Source organism: Dasypus novemcinctus, chromosome 17 (assembly GCF_030445035.2).
Source record: "Dasypus novemcinctus isolate mDasNov1 chromosome 17, mDasNov1.1.hap2, whole genome shotgun sequence".
NCBI lineage: Eukaryota > Metazoa > Chordata > Mammalia > Cingulata > Dasypodidae > Dasypus > Dasypus novemcinctus.
Genome location: NC_080689.1, coordinates 30,819,861 through 30,843,611, shown reverse-complemented (window position 1 = coordinate 30,843,611; position 23,751 = coordinate 30,819,861). Strand labels below are relative to the sequence as shown.

The 23,751-nt window shown below is 37.6% G+C and overlaps 1 protein-coding gene across 10 annotated transcripts in view; it reads right to left on the bottom strand.

The window, feature by feature from the left end:
• The window catches only part of MTA3 (metastasis associated 1 family member 3), a 217,856-nt gene that overhangs the window by 64,126 nt on the left and 129,979 nt on the right, over positions 1-23,751 (bottom strand). For all 10 annotated transcript variants that reach the window (XM_058278469.2, XM_058278468.2, XM_071208792.1 and 7 more), the window contains one exon: positions 21,615-21,714. In XM_058278469.2, coding sequence (XP_058134452.1) covers positions 21,615-21,714 — 100 coding nt within the window. The remainder of the gene's footprint in view (positions 1-21,614; positions 21,715-23,751) is intronic.

The following is a 23,751-nucleotide window of genomic DNA, read 5'->3' as shown; positions in this document are numbered from 1 at the left end:
ACCAATCACAAGAGATTGAAGCAGTCATCAAACAGCTCCCCAAAATGAAAAGCCCAGGCCTACATGGTTTCACAGGGAGTTTTACCAAGCGTTCAAAGATTTAATACCAATCTTACTTAAGCTCTTCCAAAAAACTGAACAAGAAGGAAAGTGACCAATCTCATTCTATGAAGCCAATATTGCCCTAATATCAAAGCCAGATAAAGATAGGAGGAAAAAAAGAAAATTACAGACCCATTTCTCTAATGAATACAGATGCAAAAATTCTCAATAAAACACTTTTTAATCAAATCCAACACTACATTAAAAGAATTATTCACCATGATCAAGTGGGTTTTACATCAGGCACGCAAGGGTAGTTAAACACAAGAAAATCAATCAGCATAATAAACCTAATAAATCAAAGAAGAAAAATCACATTATCTAATTGATTGACACAGATAAGGCGTTTGACGAAATACTGCATCCTTTCTTGATAAAAACACTATGAAAGTTAGGAATTGAAGGAAACTTTCTCAACATGATAAAGGCCGTATATGAAAAATCCACAGGTAACATTGTAGTCAATGGTGAAAGACTGAAAGCTTTCCCACTGAGATCAGGGACAAGACAAGGATGCCCACTGTCACCACTGCTGTTCAATGTAGTGCTAGAAGTTCTATCTAGAGTATTTAGGCAAGAAAAAGAAATAAAAGGTATCCAAATCAGAAAGGAAGAAGTAAAACTTTCGCTTTGCAGATATGATCCAATATCTAGAAAATCCTGAAAAATCTGCAAGGCTGCTAGAGCTTATAAACGTTTTCAGTAGTGTTAGGACAGAAGATCAATACACAAAAATTGGTGGTGTTTCTATAAAATTGTAATGCACAATCTGAGGAAGAAGTTAGGAAAAAAACTACATTTACAATAGCAACTAAAGGAATCTAATATTTAGGAATAAAGTTAACCAAGGATGTAAAGTACTTGTATTCAGAAAACTAAAATGCACTGCTAAAAGAAATAAAAAAGACCTAAATAGTTGGAAGAAAATTCCATGGTCACGGATTGGAAGACTAAATATCATTAAGATGTCAATTCTACCCAAATTGATATACAGATTCAATACAATCACAATAAAAATTCTACCAATGTTTTTTAAACAAATGGAAAATACAATTACCAAATTTATCTGGAAGGGTAAGAGGCCACCAATAGCCAGAAACATCTTTAAAAGGAAAAGTGAAGTTGGAGGACTCTCACTTCCAGACTTCAAATCATATTACCTAGCGATAGTGGTAAAAACAGCATGGTATTGGCATAAAGACAGACACCTAGACCAATGGAAATGAACTGATGGTTCAGAAACAGACCCTCACATCTATGGCCAACTAATTTTTGACCACGCCTATCAAACCACCCAACCGGGACAGAACAGTCTATTCAGCAAATGGTGCCAGGAGAACTGGATATCCATAGCCAAAAGGAAAGATGATCCCTATCTCCACCTTATACAAAAATTAACTCAAAATGGATCAAAGGCCTAAATATAAAAGCAAGTACCATAAGGCTCCTAGAAGAAAATATAATGTAGGGAAACATCCTCAAGACCTGGTGGTAGGTGGTAGATTCTTAAACCTTACACTGAAAGCACAGCAATGAAAGAAAACATGGATAAATGGGACCTCCTTATTATTTTGAAAAACAGAAAACAAGTGCTGGAGAGGATGTGGGGAAATAGGAACACTCCTTCACTGTTGGTGGGATTGTAAAATGGGGCAGCCTCTGTGGAAGACAGTTTGCTAGTTCCTCAGAAAGCTAAATATAGAACTGCTGTATGATCTAGCAATTCCTCAACTATCCAGAAGAACTGAAAACTATGACACGAACAGACATCTGCACACTGATATTCATAGCGGCATTATTCACAATTGCCAAAAGATGGAAACAACCCACGTGTCCATCAACCAATGAACGGATAAAGAAAATGTGGTGTGTGTATATATATATATACACAATGGAATACTATGCTGCAGTAAGAAGAAATGAAATTGGGACACATATGATAACATGGATGAATCTTGACATTATACTAAGCAAAGTAAGCCAGACACAAAAGGACAAATATTGCATGGTCTCATTAACATGGCCTAAATATGAAGAATAAACACAGAGTTAAAACCTAGAGTATAGGGAAGTGGACTTGGCTCAGTGGATAGGGCTACCATCTACCATATGGGAGGTCCACGGTTCAAACCCCGGGTCTCCTTGACCCATGTGGAGCTGGCCCATGTGCAGTGCGGATGCGCCCAAGGAGTGCCCAGCTACGCAGGGGTGTCCCCGCATAAGGCAGCCCCACATGCAAGGAGTGCACCCCATAAGGAGAGCCACCCAGTGCAGAAGAAAGTTCAGCCTGCCCAGGAATGGCACTGCATACACGGAGAGCTGACACAACAAGATGATGCAACAAAAAGAAACACAGATTCCCGTGCCGCTGACAACAACAGAAGCGGACAAAGAAGAACACGCAGCAAATGGACACAGAAAACAGACAACTGGGGCAGAGGGGGGAAGGGGAGAGAAATTAAAAATTAAAAAAATAAAGCAATCTGAGATTTATTAAAAAAAAACAAACTCTAGAGTATAAGTTATTAGGAGATAAGAGGGTTGAGAAGAACTACTGATGTTTAATGTATGTAGAAGTTTTAATTAACTTGACCATAAAAGTGTGAAAATGGATAAAGTTGATGGTAACACATTATAGTAAGTAGCAGCTGGTTTATAAATGGGATTGTGGCTGAAAAGGGTAGTATGGGGAAGTAAATGTCAACTGAAAGAAGGCTAAATAATAATCTAGGGACTGAATAACACAGTGAACCCAGAGGTAGATGAGAACTGTGTTTGAGAGTACAAATGCAAGATTCCTTCTATGAGCTAGAGCAGATGTACATCACTATTGCAGGGTGGTGGGAATGTAGAGAAGCATGGGAAAACTACAATTGGTGTGACCTATAGACCATAGTTAACAGCACCAATGCCAAAGATGTACTGTGTTGATAATGGTGGTGTATAGAATAGTGTGCCAAATGTATACACTATGGACCATGGTTGGTGGTAATAGTCTGATGATATTATCTCGTAATCTTAACAAATATTCCACCATGGTGTGGTATGTTGGAGAAGGAGTATTGTATGGGAATTCTACACATGTGCATGATTGTTTTGTAAGTTTACACCTTCTGTAATAAAAATGTATTTTTTTAAAAAAGGGTGGGTTGGGGGGTAAATACACCAAATGTAAGATAGGGACTATAGTTAGTAATATTTTGACAATGCTCTTACATAGTTTGTAACAAATGTTTTACAATAATGCAAAATGTAGATGGAAGAGTGATGTATGAGACTCCTGTATGACGTTATACATGTTTATTTTGTGAGTTCACAACCTTTACACTTATTGTTTATGCATGTTCATATATGAACACTATACTTCAATAAAAAGTACATTTTTTTAAAAATGCATTCACTCGTTATGGCAACCTAGCTATGAAGAAATCTAGGACCTATAGGCATTATATTGGAAACCCAGTAAGTTTCACTACCATTTTGGTTTTTAAAAATACCAAAGACATTTAAGCTGTTGTGCAAGGTTGGCATAGCCTCCATGACCAGAAGAAAATAAAGATGTATTACCAGAAAGTTAGAAAATAACTTCCTCATTTGGATTAAGACAATGATATACCAAGGATGAGAGATGAAAATGAAAAGAAAGCAACTGAGAATGAGGATAAAACAAGCAAAATTACATAATATGTTAAAATAAAGATATTACAATAACTTGGTTGAGATTTTAGAAGACCAAGAATGGCTTCCTTGAACAGCGAGGCCGGATGTGGGTTTCCTACATAGTTCAAGAGAAAGTAATCTGAATAATTTGAAAAGAGGTAGGATAGATGAGGATGTATACCTAGCTTTTTCCGAAAGTACTGTAGGTCTGGCTTATATTAAAAGCATTTCCCTCCCAAAAAGCAGCAATGAATAAACTAGACTTCAAAATTCCAAAACTGTTAAGTTTTGAAAAGTTCTTGGTGGTTTTTCTACTGGAGAAAAAAAATAATTATCCATAACATTATATAGTTGTATATGCAGCAGGAAAATTACAAAACAGGATAATCAGCTCTGCCTGTGTCTGGATAAGCATGTAGTAATAGTGCATACGCCCAAATGAAAACTAGTTCTGCTTTCTTTTTTTCAGACTTTCTAAGATAAGAAAGCTAAGTCACAACTGTTCCACAAAGTAGCTTCTATATTTACTAAAAATTTCACTTATATGGATCGCTTCACTTATTATACAAAAACGGATCTCTAAGCTTTTTAGTTTTTAAATGATCTCTAAATACTGGTAAGAGATGGTGGAACATTCTATACATATTTCATAGCATAAAATAAGCTCAAAAATCAACTTACATCTATTAAAGGGGAAATCCTGTTAACAAAAGTGTGAATTATGAATATATATTTATACTGTGATACACTGACTAAGACACTGATTAAGGGGATAGGGTATGAATTGTTGACAGAGCTAAATGCAAGCATGCTTATGTTACAATAACTAACTGCTTTAACAAGGGTGACCACCTCACTTAAAATACATCATTAGATCCCACAAAATAAAAGCAAATAAGGGGAGTAGATGTGGCTCCAGCTGTTGATTGCCTGTTTCCCACCTGGGAGTCCTGGATTCAATTCCCAGTGCCTCCTAAAAACAAAGGCAAACCAACAAAAAAACAACTCAGGGAAGCTGATGTGGCCCTGTGGTTGAGTGCCAGCTTCTCACATACAAGGTTCTGGGTTCAATCTCTGGCCCAAGTATCTCGAAAGAAAGAAAAAGCAAATAGAGATGTCATTGTCAACTTCCCAGTTACATTCGCAGCTAAGGTCACTGACCATATGTAGACTTTTGCTGTTTGTGTCACAACCATGGAATGACAATTCCAATCTTCAAGTGAATGTCTTTTTAACCTTCTGCAGTAGGGTCTGCAATAATGTTAGAATTCTAGATTCTTTGCTTGTGGCCTACAAACTTCAGAATCAACTCAACTCTACTCCTTTAGCTAAAAGTTTGACTAGACAAATTCAGCAGTTTAGCTGTAGTACACATTGACTTTTAATTCATCTCCAAAAGTAAATACTAACTGTTTCTGGGCAACTGAACGATGAAACTGAAATGAAAGTTCAACTGTGGTCAGGGACCCCTTCAATTAATAATGTTTACATGAACGACTGAAACTTTCTAAATTTCAAATGGATAATAAAACTAAGACATTAAATGATATCCAAAATTAGTAATTATAAAAATTAACGATGGGGTTGATATTCTTCAAGAAGTAAAAGTCATTTTTACAATTAACAAGTGCTCTGAAACTAAAAGTCATGGAATTAAATGAGTTTTTCTCCGTTGGTATTACATCAATCACTCAAAGCATGAGTAAATTTCCAGTCTTGTTCATGTTAGATAAATGAAAAAGCTTTCTTACAAGCACTGTAAAAACTGAAGATTGTCTGTTATCTAATAAGACTTTAAAGAATCAAAGTAAAATCTTAAACTTTATAAGTGATTTTGAACAAAATCTCAAGTAATTATATAGATTGTTATAAAGGTTCTGTTCTTTAAAATGTGTGTTTGTGTTATTGAACACTGAAGTAATAAGCATTTGCTTTTGGAAGAGGAGCTACTACATGTATCACAAACCAAGTGGAAAAGAATTATAGGAGCGATGAACAGCCACGCACTCACAATTATACCAGAGCCCAGGGGAGAGTGTGGCACTGATCAGCACGCATGGAAAGTAAACGTTCCATCAGGCACGTGCATGGTGGCATTCACTAGGGAAAACTCTGTTGAAACTTTTTTTTTTAAGATGTTTTTTCTCTCCCCTTCCCCATCCCCCCTCCACCCCAGTTGTCTGCTCTCTGTGTCCATTCGCTGTGTGTTTCTCTGTCTGCTTGTATTCTAGTCCGTGGCACTGGGAATCTGTCTCTTTTTGTTGAGTCATCTTGCTGCATCAGCTGTCCATGTGTGCGGCCCCACTCCTGGGCAGGCTGCACTCTTTTCGCACTGGGTGGCTCTCCTTATGGGTGCACTCCTTGCACTTGGGGCTCCCCTACGTGGGGGACAACACAGCGTGGTAGGACACTCCTTGTGCGCATCAGCACTGCGCATGGGCCAGCTCCACACGGGTCAAGGAGGCCCTGGGTTTGAACCCTGGACCTCCCACGTGGTAGGTGGACGCTCTATCCATTGAACCAAATCCGCTACCTTGATGACCAAATTTATAAAGGAAAGGAGGATCACATTATTTGTTAGGAGTAGTAGTCTAGTCCACATTGAACCCATCTTTGTGATATACTCAGAAATTTCTTTTGAATGAATTTTTATACATTCTAACCCTATCCTGAAAGCTCTAAGTAAAACATGGAATACAGTTTCTATAACAGAAGAGACAACTGCCAGCAAAGACTCACAGATATAATCTAGGAAAGGACAAAGGACTTTGTCAAAAAGCCAAAGACTTAGAGGTTATTTTCAGAACACAATAAAAACTCAGAGCTAGAGATAAGAGAATATATGATTCCACCTGAATATGACTCCATTGATACAACATTTGAGAAAAGGTAAAACTAACAGATGGTGAGAGGAGTCAGAAAGTGGGGTGGGGGTGGGGATGTTACTGACTAAAGAAGGGGGCGTGGGGACCTCTGAGGACGCGAGCAATGTTCTTTATCTAGATCTAGTGGTGGTGACTCGGATGGATATACATGTAAACATTTAGAAACTGTGCCCCTAAGTTGAGGACAACTTTATACACTTTAATATATGTATACCCCAATTTAAAATAAGAAAAAAGAATAAAAAACTAAACCTAAAAAATCTGAAAGTCTTTCCTCCAGATAAATACTGTACATAGATACCATTTTTTCAACAGATACACACTGCAAGATCCATTCAAATCTCAATTTTTTAAATCATAAGAATCCAGCACAAGCTGTTCTCTCTGCCAAATAGCAGTGAAGGTGTTGTCACATTTCATCTCATTCATAACAGATGGAGATGACAAACAGAAGTATTTTAGGAGAAAGACTGACAAGTAAATCTTGGCAGTGGAATTCTCATCTTTTGGTCATTAAGCAGAATCTTGCTATGGTAGACTAGATTACTGTTTAGCAAATATTCACTCCCTCCCCAGGATCTCTAAAAGAGTAGGTATCCTTCCACTCCATTTTTATCGGGCTTAGCCATTTGATTGCCTTGGCCAATAGGATGTTAAGATAAATGACATGAGCAGAGCCTTAAAATATGTTGATACATTTGGGCTTGTCTCTTGTGCTACTGACTTTTGTCTGAAGAGGTGGAGAGATATGTAGTGCAGATCTGGACCCAACCTAGAGCTTAGCACCCAAGTCAGCCCAGTCTAATTTATCAGAATCCCAGACAATCCGGAGATGCGTGTGTGAGAAATTAACGCTTTTGCTATAAGCTGCTGACATTTTGGGCAGGTTAATGGATGCTATGGCTTCCCCTTTGGGAAGAACTTATTCACTAACCTGCTAGAAGTGCTACCAGGAGACAGCCTCAGCTGTAAGTCCCCTTTGGAATTACTTCAAGTTAAGAAAGTCTCATTGCCCAAGGTCATGCCCCCTTCCTGCGACAACCTATATCCAATGGTGGGGGGGTTGGGGGGGTGGGGAGTGGAGGGGGCCGTTAAATATTGCCCCAATTTAGGAAAATTCTGAAAGGCTTCCTCAGCCTCAGAGCTCTCCGCTGGGTTAGCTGAAGCCTTCAGACAGAATCATGGCTCACCTCCTCCTTCTGCCCAACCCTGCATCCTCCCCTCTCTTCCAGATGTTGATCCCCAGAACACTCCCTAATACATTTCTTCCATTCTAATTTCCATCTCAGAATATGCTTCTTGTAGAGCCCAAACTGCAACATGTACCATTATTGTAACAGCTAAATGATACATAAATATAGATATAGACATAAATATAGATATAAATATTTTTTAAGGAATTACCCCCCTGAAATGGCTCCCTCATCTGCTCGTTGTTTCTGCTCATCTGTTCACTGTGTCTGCTCACTGTCTGCTTGATGTGTCTGTGCCTGTTGTGACAGTTCATTGTCCACTAGCTGTGTCAGATTTGATTGACTTTAAATCTCTCAGGAATGAGCTCTAAGCTTTAAATGTTAAACTCTATTCATTAAAAAACATATTAAATTTGGCTGAAGGGAAAACTTAGTGAACTGAAGGACAGATATAAGGAAATTATCCAGAATGCTGAACAGAGAGATTAAAAAAGCAGGTGGCAGGAGGTAGGTTATTAAGGGATGTGTTCTAGAAAGAAAAGACAATGGGTAAAATGCAATATTTGAAGAGATAAAGGCTAAGAAATTTTAACAATTAATGAAAGACATGAAATCCTCAAATTCTGAGATAAGGATTAATAAAATCTACATCATATTCAAACTCCTGAACACCAGAGATAAAAAGAATATCTTAAGAAAATCCACAGAGAAAAAACAAATTACCTACAAGCAAAACAATTCAACTAGATAAAAACTTTCAACAGTATGGAGAAAGATATTTGAAACCCAAATAATCCTTTAGCCTAGGCTAAAATCTATAATGAAGAAAAAGGCTATAAAACTAAGTTAGCAGTTTAAAATAGTAACTTAAAAAAAAACCACAGACACTGATGGAACAAGAACTTTGGAAGAAAAAAGTATTGGCTAGGCCATTGCAACATGTTAGACAAGGAAAAGGTTAGAGAATAAATACATATCAATTACCATGACAATTGATTTACACCTACATTTTACTTGGAGTGAAATCCTGTCCTTTTTTAAAGTCAAGTTACTTTAAAGATCTTTGCTAAGAAAGGCAAAAATCTTTCTCTGGAATATTGAAAGAGATCCAACGGCTGCTAATTAACAATTTGTCATGGAAATTAAAATGTAATTAAGTATCTGTCATGAGAGTTTGCTTAAACTACTGAGTTTATGTGATAATTAACTATGTTCACATTAACTCAAAATTGAATAAAAGGATTATGGTGAGGCCTAGAGTCTAAGAAAAAAACTGGCATACAGGGTTTTGGGTCTTTTCCTTAAATGACTAACAAACAAACTTTAAAATACAATGTAAAACCAGACTTAGAGAACAACCAGTGTGGGCGAGGAGAGGCTGCGACTCCGGGGAAGCAGGAAACAGGAAAGGTGAGCCTCCGCACTGACCCTGCTCTTTATACAGGGTGCGGGTTCCAAACGGCAACCAGGGAAGCAGAGCCCAAAGAGAAAGTTCCCTCTCATTAAGCAAATAATCAGACTTTGAGGCTTAAGACTTGGGAGCAAAATCCTGGAAAGAATCATATTCGAGGTCCTAAAGGAAATTGCAATATATTAAAGGAATTAGTAGTATAAAATATTCTCTGACCACATTCCCTAAAACAATTAAGATAAACTTACAAACCTAATTTCTTTAGAAATTAATTCTTAGGTCACATGAGAAATTATAAGATAAATTAGGAAAGACACAGAACTGAATTACAAGGAAAATACTGCATATCAAAATACATGGGATACAGCCAAAGTGGTAATTAAAGGGGTTTTTATAATCTTAAATGTTTATAATGGGAAAGAAGGCAAATGAAATGCAATGAGCTAAAAACTGGTCTTAAAAAGTTGTAAAAAAGAATATCAGGGAAGCGGCTGTGGCTCAATCAGTTGGGCTCCCGTCTACCATCTGGGAGGCCCTGGGTTCACGTCCCGGGCCTCCTTGTGAAGGCAGGCTTGTCCCACAAGCACTGTGGAGCACCGCCTGGCCCGCAAGCACTGCTGAACACCAACTCAGCAAGTTGACACACAAAAGGGTGACAAGCAAAAACACAGAACGCACAGCGAATGGACACAGAGAGCAGACAGCAAGTAAGCCACGGCAGGTGGGGGGGGGGCGGATAAATAAAAAATAAAATACAGACACAGAAGAATGCACAGCGAATGGACACAGAGAGCAGACAGCAAGTAAGCCACGGCGGGTGGGGGGGGCGGATAAATAAAAAATAAAATACAGACACAGAAGAACACACAGCGAATGGACACAGAAAAGCAGACAGCAAGCAAAAAGCCACGGGCGGTGTGGGGGAGAAGATTAAAAAAAAACAGAGGGAGTTTCAAGGCAAACCCAAAAAGTAGGAGAAAATAATAAAGAACAAAAATAAATTAAACAGAAAACAAAGATACAATAAAGAATATCAACAAAATAAAAAACTCATTCTTCAGTATAATAAAAGAGAAACTTCTGCAAAATTATCAAGAAAAAATGGGAAATGTCACATAAACGCAATGTGTGAGAAGCTGATTACAACTAGACACTACAAATTAACTTAATTTTAAAATACTATGAAAATCATGTTGATAAATTTTAAAATGTGGAGAACATGTACAATCTCCCAGACAGACATTTCTGACCAAAATGAACTTAAGTAGAATAAAAACCTATGCTAATTATAAGTCAAATTGTAACCACAAAACAAATTGAGGGACCATCTCAAAATAAGTAACCTGTAATCCTCAAAATGCCATGGTCAAAGGGGAGCGGACGTAGCTCAAGTGGTTGAGCACCTGCTTCCCATGTACGAGGGACCAGGTTTGATCCTGGCACCTCCTAATAAAACAAGAAAAAACGAAAATGAACTGTTTGGGATTAAAGAAGATTAAAGAGATATGAAAACTACATGCAAATAGATTCTGGACTAGAATAAAATTGTTTTTCTTTTGCTATAAAGGACATCACAGAAAACCAGAAAATCTGAATGAACCTTGCAGATTAAATAATAGCACTGTAACTGTTAATTTCCTGAATCCGACCATTGTACTGTGGTTAGGTAAAATAACATCCTTGTTAAAAATACTTGAGGGAAAATAATCCCTCAAGTATTGAGAGGTAAATGGCCCTCCAGTTTACAAACTGTTTAGAAATAATGAAAAAGCAAATATGGTAAAGTGCTAACATCTGAAGTAAATACGGGAAGTCTTTGTAATATTTTTAAATTATTTCAAAATACAAAGAAAACATAGTTCACCCAAACCTGAAAACACAAATCTCTTCATCATCAACCCTAAATAAAAATGTTAAAACAAAGTTCACTGTACTTCCTTGTAGTTCAAATCTACAGTGATTTTCTGATGCTTCTAATATTAGTTCCAAATTCGTAGGCACAAAAATAATAAAAAATACAAGACAGTATTTACAAAAGAAGCATCTTTAAGTATAAATTTAAGGGAAAAATGATGAAAAGTAGATCTTAATTCACATAAACAATTTTCCTAGGACAGAATCTAAAGTGCTTCTAAGCGCACTAAACATCATTTAAAAATTCATATATGTAATAGATCGTCAGACAAAAAAGTGTGCCTAATGTAGAAAAAGTGTGCTTAATGTAGAATATTAATAATGTTTTTAAAGTTTTAATGTAGAATATTATTGCTTTGATGATGTATTTGGAAAGAAGGAAAATTTCATGTTTCATGTTTTTTTAGTTCAGTGATAGTATATTAATTCTAATTCAAATATTACAGCCTTGGAATTATGAATGGCATTAGTAATAATTTTTAGCAGACTGAGTTTTTAAAAATATGAATTCTCATTTCAATGTTATATCCATTTTGAAGGCTAGATTTCTGATGTGAGCTAATGCTTAAAATGTTAATCAAAAGATTTGTATATTCTGCTGGGTACAATTTATTTAATCATATAATGGCCAAGCATTTAGAAAGTATCCACAAATTCCCAGTACCCTCAAAAGCCCCAAATGAAAAGTGTAATTTAAAAAAGACTCACAGGGAAGTGGATGTAGCTCAACTGATAGAGCATCCGCCTACCATACGGGAGTTCCAGCAGGGTCCCCTGACCCGTGTGGAGCTGGCTCACACGCAGTGCTGATGCGCGCAAGGAGTGCCGTGCCACGCAGGGGTGTCCCCCGCATAGGGGAGCCCCACGCGCAAGGAGCACGCTCTGCAAGGAGAGCCGCCCCATGCAAAAAAAGTGCAGCCTGCCCAGGAGTGGTGCCACACTTGTGGAGAGCTGACACAGCAAGATGACACGACAAAAAAAGGGACACAGATTCCCAGTGCCGCCGACAAGAATGCAAGCGGATATAGAAGAACACACAGCAAATGGACACAGAGAGCAGAAAATGGGGGTGGGGGGGAGGGGAGAAAAAATAAAATCTTTAAAAAAAAAAGAGCTAATGATAGCCCTTTGTCGGGGGGTTCTCACAAATGAGGAGAATGAAGTGCATGCTAATGTCTAGTATTTTTATGAAGAGCAGATACCTAAATAATAAAATTATTGGTTAAATTAACTTTCTCAGGAAAATATTATTTTAGTTTGTTTTTCTAGATGGGAAATTTGAAAAATAAACTTATAGCTTGTTTTCTTTAAGGGGAAGATAATGACCTAAAAGGAAACATGCCTTGTTCAGCCACCTTAAATCTTAGAGTAAATTTCCTATAATAATTATTTAAAAGGCATAGCCTAATTACCATGTTCAAACATGGTTATTTCTGGACACTGTCATTTGTTTTACCCAGCAAGTTTTGAGGACAAAAAAAAAGATGATCTATTGGACAATAAATATGGCATGACAAAACTCCTTTTTGATAATCAACAATGTTATAAGAAAGTAAATGAAACTCAAAAAGATCAGGGAAAAATCAAATGTGTACATCTCAACAAAACAACTAACATTTATTGAGCTCTTATATTGTGACAAGCACTGATCTAAATAAACACTTTACAAGTTTTATTTCATTTAATCCTTCAGCCACATGGTAATTCAAAGAAACAGACTTCCCTGGAGGCTGGAAAGAGGGTGTTAGAAATCTTGCTCAGGATAAGGAGATGAAATGAAAATTCAAAAATACATCACTTAATGATAAGAAGCTCTCTCAGGATTTAAAGATTTATTTATGCTGAAATAATGGAGCTATGTTTCAGAGATAGTAATTTATTCATTTTCAAATATTTACTGAACACCTAGCACATATGCCAGGCATTGTGTTTGGTGCTAGGGATTCAATAGTGAAAAAACTAGATACAGTCATAATATACTCACAGATATTACAAATTGGGATATGAAGAGTATTTAATTACAAACTGAAGAGTTTTCAAGCAAGGAATATAGTTGGTTCTCTATAAACCACATCCTAAAATAATCTTAAAGTAACCTAGACTGCAAAATTAACCAAGATTTGAAAACACAGCAAGAGTTAACTAGATGGGGTTGAGATGGCATCCAGACAAAGGGAACTGAACATGCAAAGGTCCTGTGGCAGGAAACAGAGCATGGAATAAAAGGACATTCAGTCTGGATGAAGCCCAGAGAATTTAAGAGAGAGTATATGGGCAGGAGCTGGAAAGGGAGGCTAGGTAAAACCCTGTGGACTGTCGTAAGGAATTGGATTTTTACCCTAAATGAAATTTAAAGTTACTAAAGGATATAAGATGGGAGAGAGAAAAATCAGAGTTGCATCTTTTAAAAAATCAGATATAGTACAGGAATTAGAGATGCTTCCAGGATGCAATTTCCTCCCTACTAATCAAAACAGCCTCACCTTTCCGAGATCAGACTTGGCATTAGGAAACCTAGGTTTCTAATTTTGATTCTATCACTAATTAAATGTTATGTCCTTATGAAAGTGACTTCACCATTCTCTGCTGTGGGCTCATCATTTATAAACCAGTATATTCTAGATGATTTCTAAGGCCCCAATCTCATTTTTCTCTGATTCTGCCCCAAAAACGCTTTAGCCTCGAGTCCAGGCAAAAAAAAAAGCCAATACCAATACAATTCCCTACTTCCCCAAGACTGCGTCTTTGCTCCAGCAAATAGCTTCCTAACAATGCTCAAGACACCCTGCTTTTCAAACCATGAGGGCGCAGACCTCTGTTGGCCATCACCAACAAACAGGAAGTAACAGGCTAGAATTTCTACCAATTATTACTTGCTATCAATTTATGTTTAATTTGTTCAAAGGAATTTCATTCCCATAGGGGGTGGTGGTGGTGAAGAGGTACTGTAGGAATTGTTGAAAACCGATTTTTTAGTGCATATTGTATAATGTACACTCACATTTTCATGTAATCTATGAAACCTCCATGGTTTCAATGATTTAAAACATTTAGAAATCACATCCAGCTGTATTCTGAACAGATCTCAAAAGGAAGCAGTTAGAACTAGCAATCTGAGGGCAGCTTAATTACCTGCTCCCAAAATAATATTGGTGATTTGACAAGCGGCATGTATTGTCTTGGGAAAACAGGATTAGGAATGCTGAAAGACTACTGCATTCCTTACAGAAGAGCTACAAAGAAAAAGCATAGAGGAAGGGCTACCAGGGTCCTGGCAATTCCACAAATCTTGCTCTCTTCTCTGCCCTCTATGCAGTGGGAGGTCTTCAGATATGTGGTCTGGTCACCTAATGGAGAAAGATGCTGAACAGATGAGTATGGATCTGTAAGTGCTTAAAGAAAAACAGATCCAACTCATGTCTCTGAAATCAGCTGTAAAAACATGAGAAATCAATTTCTTGAGGCTCTTCTGAACCTTTTCTTAAAAAAAATATTAATAACACCATTTTTTTAAACTTTCATGCACCCATTACAAAAGATATATGAGGATATAATACAAAAGTGACTTCCAAATTTAAAAATACTAAAGAAAATAAAAAAAGAAAGAGTTGAAAACACTGTAGGGTATGAAAGCACTTTCCTTAGAAGGTACAAAATAGGCAAATATTACATGAAAACACAAAAAAAATAATATTAAGGCATATAGGCAAAGCCCTCTTTAAAATGAGTCTTTTATAAATAGCCTTTACTTGCAGAAGCAAATACTCTTTAAAACTCTGCTCTCTCAGAATAAAATCACTTGCTGGCTCCCACCGCTGAGCTGCTGCAGGTGCAAACCAGAAGCCCCAGCCCGTGGCTCCTGACCCGAGCAGAACCACTAGACCCACTGCCACAAGATCCGGCCCACCTGAGGAACAGGCTTTGCCACTCTTGCTCCTTGGCCAGAGGAGAGGGCATTTGCTAAGATTCTAACAGGGGACAGCATCCAGTGTTACATTCTGGGAAACATTACCGCCTAAGAATAATTTTAACCACAAGGGACTAGCTACTTAAATAACAAAGATAAATCTATACAAGGCAATATCATGCAGCACTAGAAAAAACTGCCCAGGCTCTTATAATAATATGAAAATGTGTTTATGTTATATTGCTAGGGAAAACAGAGAAAGAAAAAGACCAGCAAACAATTTTATATTTAAATAACCTCAACTATGCATTAAAAACAAAGTTCAAATGAGACTTGTTTTCCGTCATCAAAGCTTATTATTATTATTATTATTTTTTTTTTAAGATTTATTTATTTATTTAATTCCCCCCCTCCCCTGGTTGTCTGTTCTTGGTGTCTATTTGCTGCGTCTTGTTTCTTTGTCCGCTTCTGTTGTTGTCAGCGGCACGGGAAGTGTGGGCGGTGCCATTCCTGGGCAGGCTGCTCTTTCTTTTCACGCTGGGCGGCTCTCCTCACGGGCGCACTCCTTGCGCGTGAGGCTCCCCCACGCAGGGGACACCCTTGCGTGGCACGGCACTCCTTGCGCGCATCAGCGCTGCGCATGGCCAGCTCCACACGGGTCAAGGAGGCCCGGGGTTTGAACCGCGGACCTCCCATATGGTAGACGGACGCCCTAATCACTGGGCCAAAGTCCGTTTCCCGTATTTTTTTTAAAAAAAAAAAAAAAAGAAGCTTATTATAAAGCAAGAAGTGGGTTAGCCTAGGGACAGACAGATTAAATAAATAAACAAACCAGAACAGAACAGATTAAGAATCAAGTTAGAAAGAGGCATACCTTTGACCTTGAAAGAAGAGGGGGTGATACAAATCAGGGAGAAAGGCAAACTATTCAATAAAAGATGTTGGGGCAAGTTTCAACATGGAAAAAAAAATTAGATACCTACCTCATTCCTTTCATAAAATTACATTATACATTACAGGCCTAATGTGAATTAAGCTTAAACTACTAGAAAAAATATATGTAATACAAATGGAAAATGAAGAAAGGACATGAATATAAAATACTAAGAAGGAAAAAACCTGAGCAACCTATAAACATTTGAAAACATGCTTAATCTCCATTAAGTAATCAGAGAAATCAAAATTAAAATAATACAGCATTAGGTTAGCAAAAATTAAAAGTCTGAAAATATGAAGTATTTGAAAATAATGTAAGAAAATAGGTGAAGAAAGAACATTCTTACCTTGTGGGATTATAAATTGCTATCATGGTATACAGAATAATTTAGCTACCTCTGGTGAAGTTCGAAATGAGCACTATCCTTTGAATCCGCATAACTATAACCTAGAAAGCTCAATCCCATGCTCACAAAGAGAAATGAATTGGAATTTTCAAAGCAGTATTATGGGTAATAGAGAAAGAAAAATATTTTTAAAGCATTTTAGATGTTCCAGATGTAAGATGTAAACAACTTTCTTATTAAAGAATACTACAAATACTACAAAGCAATGAAAATAAGTAAATTAGGAATATATTTATTAACATGGCTAGATCTCAACAGGCAAACAGTAAAATGTTATAAGTAGTATTTTCATTTAAATGCATGCAAAATAATAATAAATGTTATTTTGGGATAAATACATAGTTAGACTATAAAGACACAGACTATGATGTATGTCATACAGATACCTTAGAGTGGCTGCCTCCTGAGAGGAGCCAGGAGCTTTGGGAATGGGATACACAGATTGAGGAAGACAAGAACTAGGAAAGAAAACTGGGGACTTCGATATATCTATAATGAATTTTTTTATCTGAGGAATACAGCAAAATATTAACATGTGAGTTAGGTGGGATTATGTGAAGTTTTTTACATAATCCTCTGTAAGATTCTATAATTTGTTATTGCTTATAACGCACAAAAAGGCAGAAAGGAAAGACTTCAAACTGGTAAGAATATTCTAGACATCATCTTTGCTGTTATGGATTGTATCATTACCCCATAAAAACATACTCAAGTCCTAAACCCTGGTCATGTGCAAGTGAACCCATCTGTTAACTGGAATTTTGCAGATGTTATTAGTTAAGACGAGGCCAAACTGGATCAGGGTGGGCCTTAAGCCAACATGCCTGGTCTGCCTATAAGAAGAGGGTATTTGGACACAGGAGTAAGAGACAGACGGGGACGAGATGGTCACGCAGCGGAGGCAGACTGAGTCACGGATTGGAGCAAGTCACCACTAGAACACTAAGGACTTCGGGAAGAGCATGATCCTGCCAACACCTTGACTTTGAACTTCTGATCTCCCAAACTATAAGAAAATAAAGTCCCACCACACTCCTCAAAATTCTGTGATGAAAACAAAGCTGTTGGGGGTGAGGGACTGTTGCTGTACTCTATTTTTAAATTTTCTATAAGTATACATTAATTTTTAAATTGGAGAAAACACCTTTGAACTAGGAAAGAAACACAGAGATAGTGATTACATTTTATTTAGTTCTGGTTCACATAAATACCTAATGACAGGATTTTGAAGATTCTTCTAAGCATGACATCCACGCTCCTGCTTCTAACTTCTAAACAACCAAAATATAAATCTATTTGTGAAGTCCTAAATTTTTGCATAAAATATTAATGTACCAATGGAGACAGTATAACTGTGTGTAAATGGGGAAATTCCTAGGGCCACATGTGCACAACCAAAACAAAACATATGTAGAAAGTAGTATCAAGGAGGCCCCTAAGCTTTGGCCTGAAACTCTTCTCTAAACTCATTGTATGGAGAAGTCCTAAAGGAGAGTACTTGCACAGGTCAATCTGCATGCAAAGACTGGGAAAGGAATTTTTTCCACCACCACCCTACCTTTAATTGTTAGCTACTGGCATCCAGGAAAGCTCTGTCATAACACAAATCGGATACAAACATAAGAAACAGATGCCTCAGATTCTAAATTCCAGCAATATTGCATTAAAATATCAAAGTGTCCAGGTTTCAACAAAAAGGTTACTAACCATATGAAGAGCAGGAAGCAATCGCCCAGGCAAAAGAGAAGTTTAAAACATCAGGAATTCAATGAGGGGAAGAGGATGTGGTTCAACTGATAGAGCGCCTACCTACCATATGGAAGGTCCAGGGTTCATACCCAGGGCCTCCTAACCCATGTGATGAGTGGCCCACGTGCAGTGCTGCCACACTCAAGGAGTGCCGTGCCACGCAGGAGTGCCCCTTGCATAGGGGAGCCCCCCGCGCAAGGAGTGTGCCCTGCAAGGAGAGTCACCCTATGTGAAAAAAGTGCAGCTTGCCTAGGAGTGGCATCGCGCACACAGAGAGCTGACGCAGCAAGATGACGCAACAAAAAAAAGACACAGATTCCCGGTGCCACTGATAAGAACGCAAGCAGACACAGAAGAATGCACAGCGAATGGACACAGACAATGAGGGGTAAGGGAAAATAAATAAATAAAATAAGTATTTTTAAAAACATTCAGTGAGAAGAAGCAGACCTGGAACATTACAAAAACTGTAAAGAATGGCCCTAAATGTGCTCCACAAGTTCAAGGAAAACACAGGCAAAGGAATAAAGGAAATCAGGAAAATGATAGATAAACACAAAGAGAAGAATGAAAATAATGAAAAGGAACCAAACAGAGCTGAAGACCACAGTAACAAATAAACAAAAGGCCTTAGATGGGTTTGACAGTATGTGGAGCTGGCGGAAGAATCAGTGAGCTTTAAGCAAGACAATTAAAATCATTCCATCTGAGGAAGTACAAGAAGAAAGAGTAAAGAAAAATGACCAGGGTCTGAGGAACCTGTGGAAAACCATCAACTGTACCAATATACATAGTCTGGGAGTACTAGAAGGAGAAGAAATAAAGGGACAGAGGCAATACTCAAAGAAATAATGGCTTAAAACCTCCCAAATTAAAAAAAAGACATGAATATAAATATCCAAAATGTTTAGCAAATTTCCAACAGGATAAATGCTAACAGAGCCACATAGCAACATATTATAATCAAATTATCAAACACCAAAGATAAAGGGAGAATTCTGAAAGTCACAAGAGAAAAGCAATGTGTCACACATAGGGAGGCTCAAAAAGATGGAGGCAAGAAGGTGGTAGAGTGACATGTTTAAAATGCTCAAAAATCCGTTAACCAAAAGTTCTATATCCAGCAAAGCAATCTTTCAAAAATGAGGGAGAGGTTCAGGCAAGTGGAGGGAGTTCATCACCACTAGACTGGCCCTACAAGAGATGCTAAGGGGCATTCTGCACGTTGAAAGGAAAGGACAATAGATAAAGACTGACGCCACATGAAGAAATGAATATCTCCAGTGAAGGTAATGACATGGGTAAACATAAAAGCCAGCTAGTACTGATCTTGTTTAGTTTGCAACTCTAGTTTTTGCTTCCTACAGGATCTAAAAAGCAAATGCATAAAATGTTTATGCAATGGTTTTGTACGCATAATAAACAAACATGTAATTTGTGAAAAACATGACACGGGGGGGGCAATGGCAGAGTGTAGGAAAATAGTTTGTCTATACTACTGAAGCTAAGTTGGTATCAAAGTAGACAAGACTATTATAGATTTAGTAGGTTAAATTTAAGCCTCATGGTAACTACAAAGAAAATATTAGAGAATATGCAAGCTCATAGAGACAGAAATTGACAGGGCCAAGAGACAGGGAGAATGGGGAGTTAATACCAAATGGGCATAGGGTTTCTGTTTGGGGAGATGGGAGAAGTTTTAGTAATGAAAAGGAATGAAGATACTGCAATATTGTGAATGTGATTAAATCCACTGAATGATATGCTTGGGAGTGGTTGCTAGTAGGATCTATCAATGAGGGAAAAAGGCTCAAAGGGATATTATTGGGACATAGGAAAAAACTGGAATATAGCCTATAAGCTTGATATCAATGTTAAATTTTGAACTTAATAACTTAAAGTGGTTATGTAAGTGAATATTCTTGGTCTTAGGATATGAACATGCAGTATTAAGTGTTCAAGGAGCATGATGTACACAACCTGCACACAAGTATTCAGAAAATGGACTGATACATAGACAGGTAGACAGATAAGTAGGTGGACAGACAGTATATTATAGCAAATGGATAAAATGTTACAATTGGTTGATCTGGTGGGGCTGAGGTATGTTGGAGTACTCTGTGTGTGATCCATATTATTATTTACTGTCCTGCAAGTTTGAAAGTCAACACTTTAAAAAATTAAATTTGTTATTACATGTGATGAATATTGGTCAAATAAGTTTATCTCACCACCCCTCAGTTTTCTCATTTGTACAGTGAACATCCTACCATCCCACCCAATCTCAAATGGTTATGGGAATCAAATCCTACCATCCTACCCAATCTCAAATGGTTATGGGAATCAAATCAGGATGAAACCTACAGGTCTACTCTGTTGAAGGGTGTACAGAAAGAAGCAAGCATTGAGCCCAATGTCTTGCCAGAGCTACATTAGAGGTGTAATTAAACTGAATATGGGTGGTGTCGGTTGATCACCCAGGGCAAAAGAAAATCACCTCAGAAGATAGAAATCACAATGAAATGAAATAACATAAGAAGAGAGAGCCATTTTCTGATGGACATAAAAACTTTAAATACTGAAAACTGAGTAAGAGCATGACTATAGAGTAACTCCTGTATTTCAAAGGGTGGTCACATCTACTAAAAAGAAATTGTAAAACCTTATGTATGATTTACAACTACATTACTATATAAATGGCATACAGAAAAAATGCACAAAAGTGAAATCAGATGTGTCAGAATGGTGAATCATTTCCCCAAATACATTTTTTTCTACTTTATACCTATATGATGGAATATTCATTCTTCCTTGTCTCAGTTAACAAATAAAAGAGGTGCCTTAGGAATGAAACTACTCAATTAACTGACCAGCCAAGCAAAATCAACCTAGTAGTCAGAAGAGCCAATCACCAAAAATCACTCCTGTCCACAACATTGCTATATTAATTTTTTTTTAAAACATCTATTTTATTTCTCTCTCCTGCCTCCTTCCCCCCCACCCCTTGCCCCCGCTGTCTGCTCTCTTGTGTCCATTCACTATGTGTTCTTCTGTGTCCTCCTGCATTCTCAGTGGCACCAGGAATCTGTGTCTCTTTCTCTGTTGCATCATCTTGTTGCATCAGCTCTCCATGTGTGCGGCACCACTCCCAGGTGGGCTGCAATTTTTTTGCGTGGGGCAGCTTTCCCTGCAGGGTGCACTCCTTGCATGTGGGGCTCCCCTACACAGGGGACACCCCTGTGTGGCATGGCACTCCTTGCACACGGCAGCACTGCACATGGGCCAGCTCACCACACGGGTCAGAAGGTCCTGGGTTTGAACCCCGGATGTCCCACATGGTAGGCGAACGCTCCATCAGCTGAGCCACATCTGCTTCCCTGCTATATTAGTTTTATAATTACACAAGTACCAGAAGGAAAAATAACCCCCAAATTCCAAAAAGCATCTTACCAGGGTGATGTCTCGGGAGGCTGCAGCTGCGCTCATATGCAAACTAGGCTGCCTCACAGAGCTACTGCAGTCAAGGGCTCGAGCGAATGTTCCAACAGCACTGAACAAACCACAGAAATAATGAGGAAAAATTAAGCCTCTGTTATTTTCTATGTTCAAGAAAACATGTTTGGGTAGTGAATGAAAATTTGTCAAAAAAGTCAAAACAAGTTCTTGGATGCCTGAGAAGAAAAAATCAAAAGTATTTTCTAAAGATTTAATAATTGACAAACCAATTTACTATATATGGATAATTATAATTGAACAAAGAAAAGGTAGCAAAAAAGGGGAAGTTGGTATTCAAATTTGCTCAGAAAATGAAAACTGAATAAGGGCAAGACAACAGAACAGCTCTTATAATAACTGAAAATGAGAAGGTGAATCAGCGGTAGAGTTTAACTATTACTGCAAAGTAAAGTCTGACCAATTTGTTAATCTAAATTGTGAAATCTCAACATTTTTTCCTTGAAGTGAGGTCATCATTAACTCTAGCAACCTCATCCTTTGAGGACTAAATAATACAGATCTCTGCTAAAATCACATGGTTTATTTAAAAAATTAACAATCCTGATTTTCATTTAACGATTTTGATGGTACTCCTATATATATGTAAAGAATCCTAACCTTAAGTATTAAGTATGAAATGAAGATAAGCCTCACTGTTGATGAAGAGGTTTTTTTTTAACTGTTTGATTAAAATATAACCAAAGAGAACAGCACATACGGCACAGCTATTAAATTATCACAAAGGGAAAGCGCCCAAGTCACCACCATCCAGGTCAAGAAACAGACATGACCAGCACCCTGGAGGACGCCTCATGCTCCTCCTCTATCACTAGTCCCTCCCTGTTCCTCAAAAGGACCCACCATCCTGGACTCTAACACTACAGAATGGTTTTGCTCATTTTTATACTTTAAACAAATAGAGTCACACAATACATGCTCTTTGAACACGTATCTTGGGCGCACAGGTGTATGCTTTGCTGCTGGGCATGCATATTTGGGAGTGAAACTTAAGGGAGGCTGTGTTAGATGACAGCAAACAGTTTTCCTAAGCAGCTGTACCAATTTACATCCCACCAGCACTATGTGAGAGTGATTGCTGCTCCACCAATGCTTGGCACTGGCAGTCTTAAATTTCAACATTTTGGTGAATGTGGAGTTGTATCTTATTGTGGCCTTACTTTGTACTTAGAAGGTAAGAAAACAAAAGCAAAAATAAAAAACTAGGTGTACTTCTTAATGCCCCCCAATACTTGCTTCAAAGAAAAGGGAAACATATGGTTATTGGCAACCAGGGGAAAAAAATGCAAATCACATTTGAAAATTTTAATGTCTTATAAGTAATCCATAAACAGAGTAACCTGTCTGGAGCCTATAAGACAGTGGTTTCATCAATAATTCATTTCTACTTCTGAATCTCCAGTGTCTGCTATTCCACTGACTGGCTCCTCCTCAACAACGGGCATCGCGTCTCTTTATCTGATCACTAAGCAGTTAGGTGTGGGCTCCAGAGTCTGAATGCCAGGCCACTAGCAGCTGTGTAACTTCCACAGCGACTGGTTCTATAAACAGTGATGATCTAGGGGTGAACTAAGGCTATACTTTCCTTTGTATTAAAAAATTTTTCAAAAGAATATCACAGAGAATAATATAATAGAAAACCTTAGTATCTACCATCCTGATCTATTTGATGCTATACTTAGCCACATTTGGTTCTTTTTTAAAAAGAAACAAAAGCAGCATAAATTTCATTAAGAGTTCCCGTCACATATGCCCACATCCTATTCCCCTCTCTCTTCAAATATAATCACTTTCTTAAATTTGATTTTTATTTTCTCTAACATTTTGTACTAATACTACAAATACATGGATCCACTAATGAAATAAAGCATTGTTTTACACATTGTAAAACTTTTAATAAATGATTACACTGTATCTCATACCCTCGTTCACCATTATTTAGGATTAATCTTTTTGCTACATATACCTCTGATTAATTAATTTTAATTGTTTTAAAGCAATATTCCACTATATGATTATAACCCCATTCATTAATCAATTGCCTACTTCCATACTTATATTTTTATCCAATTTT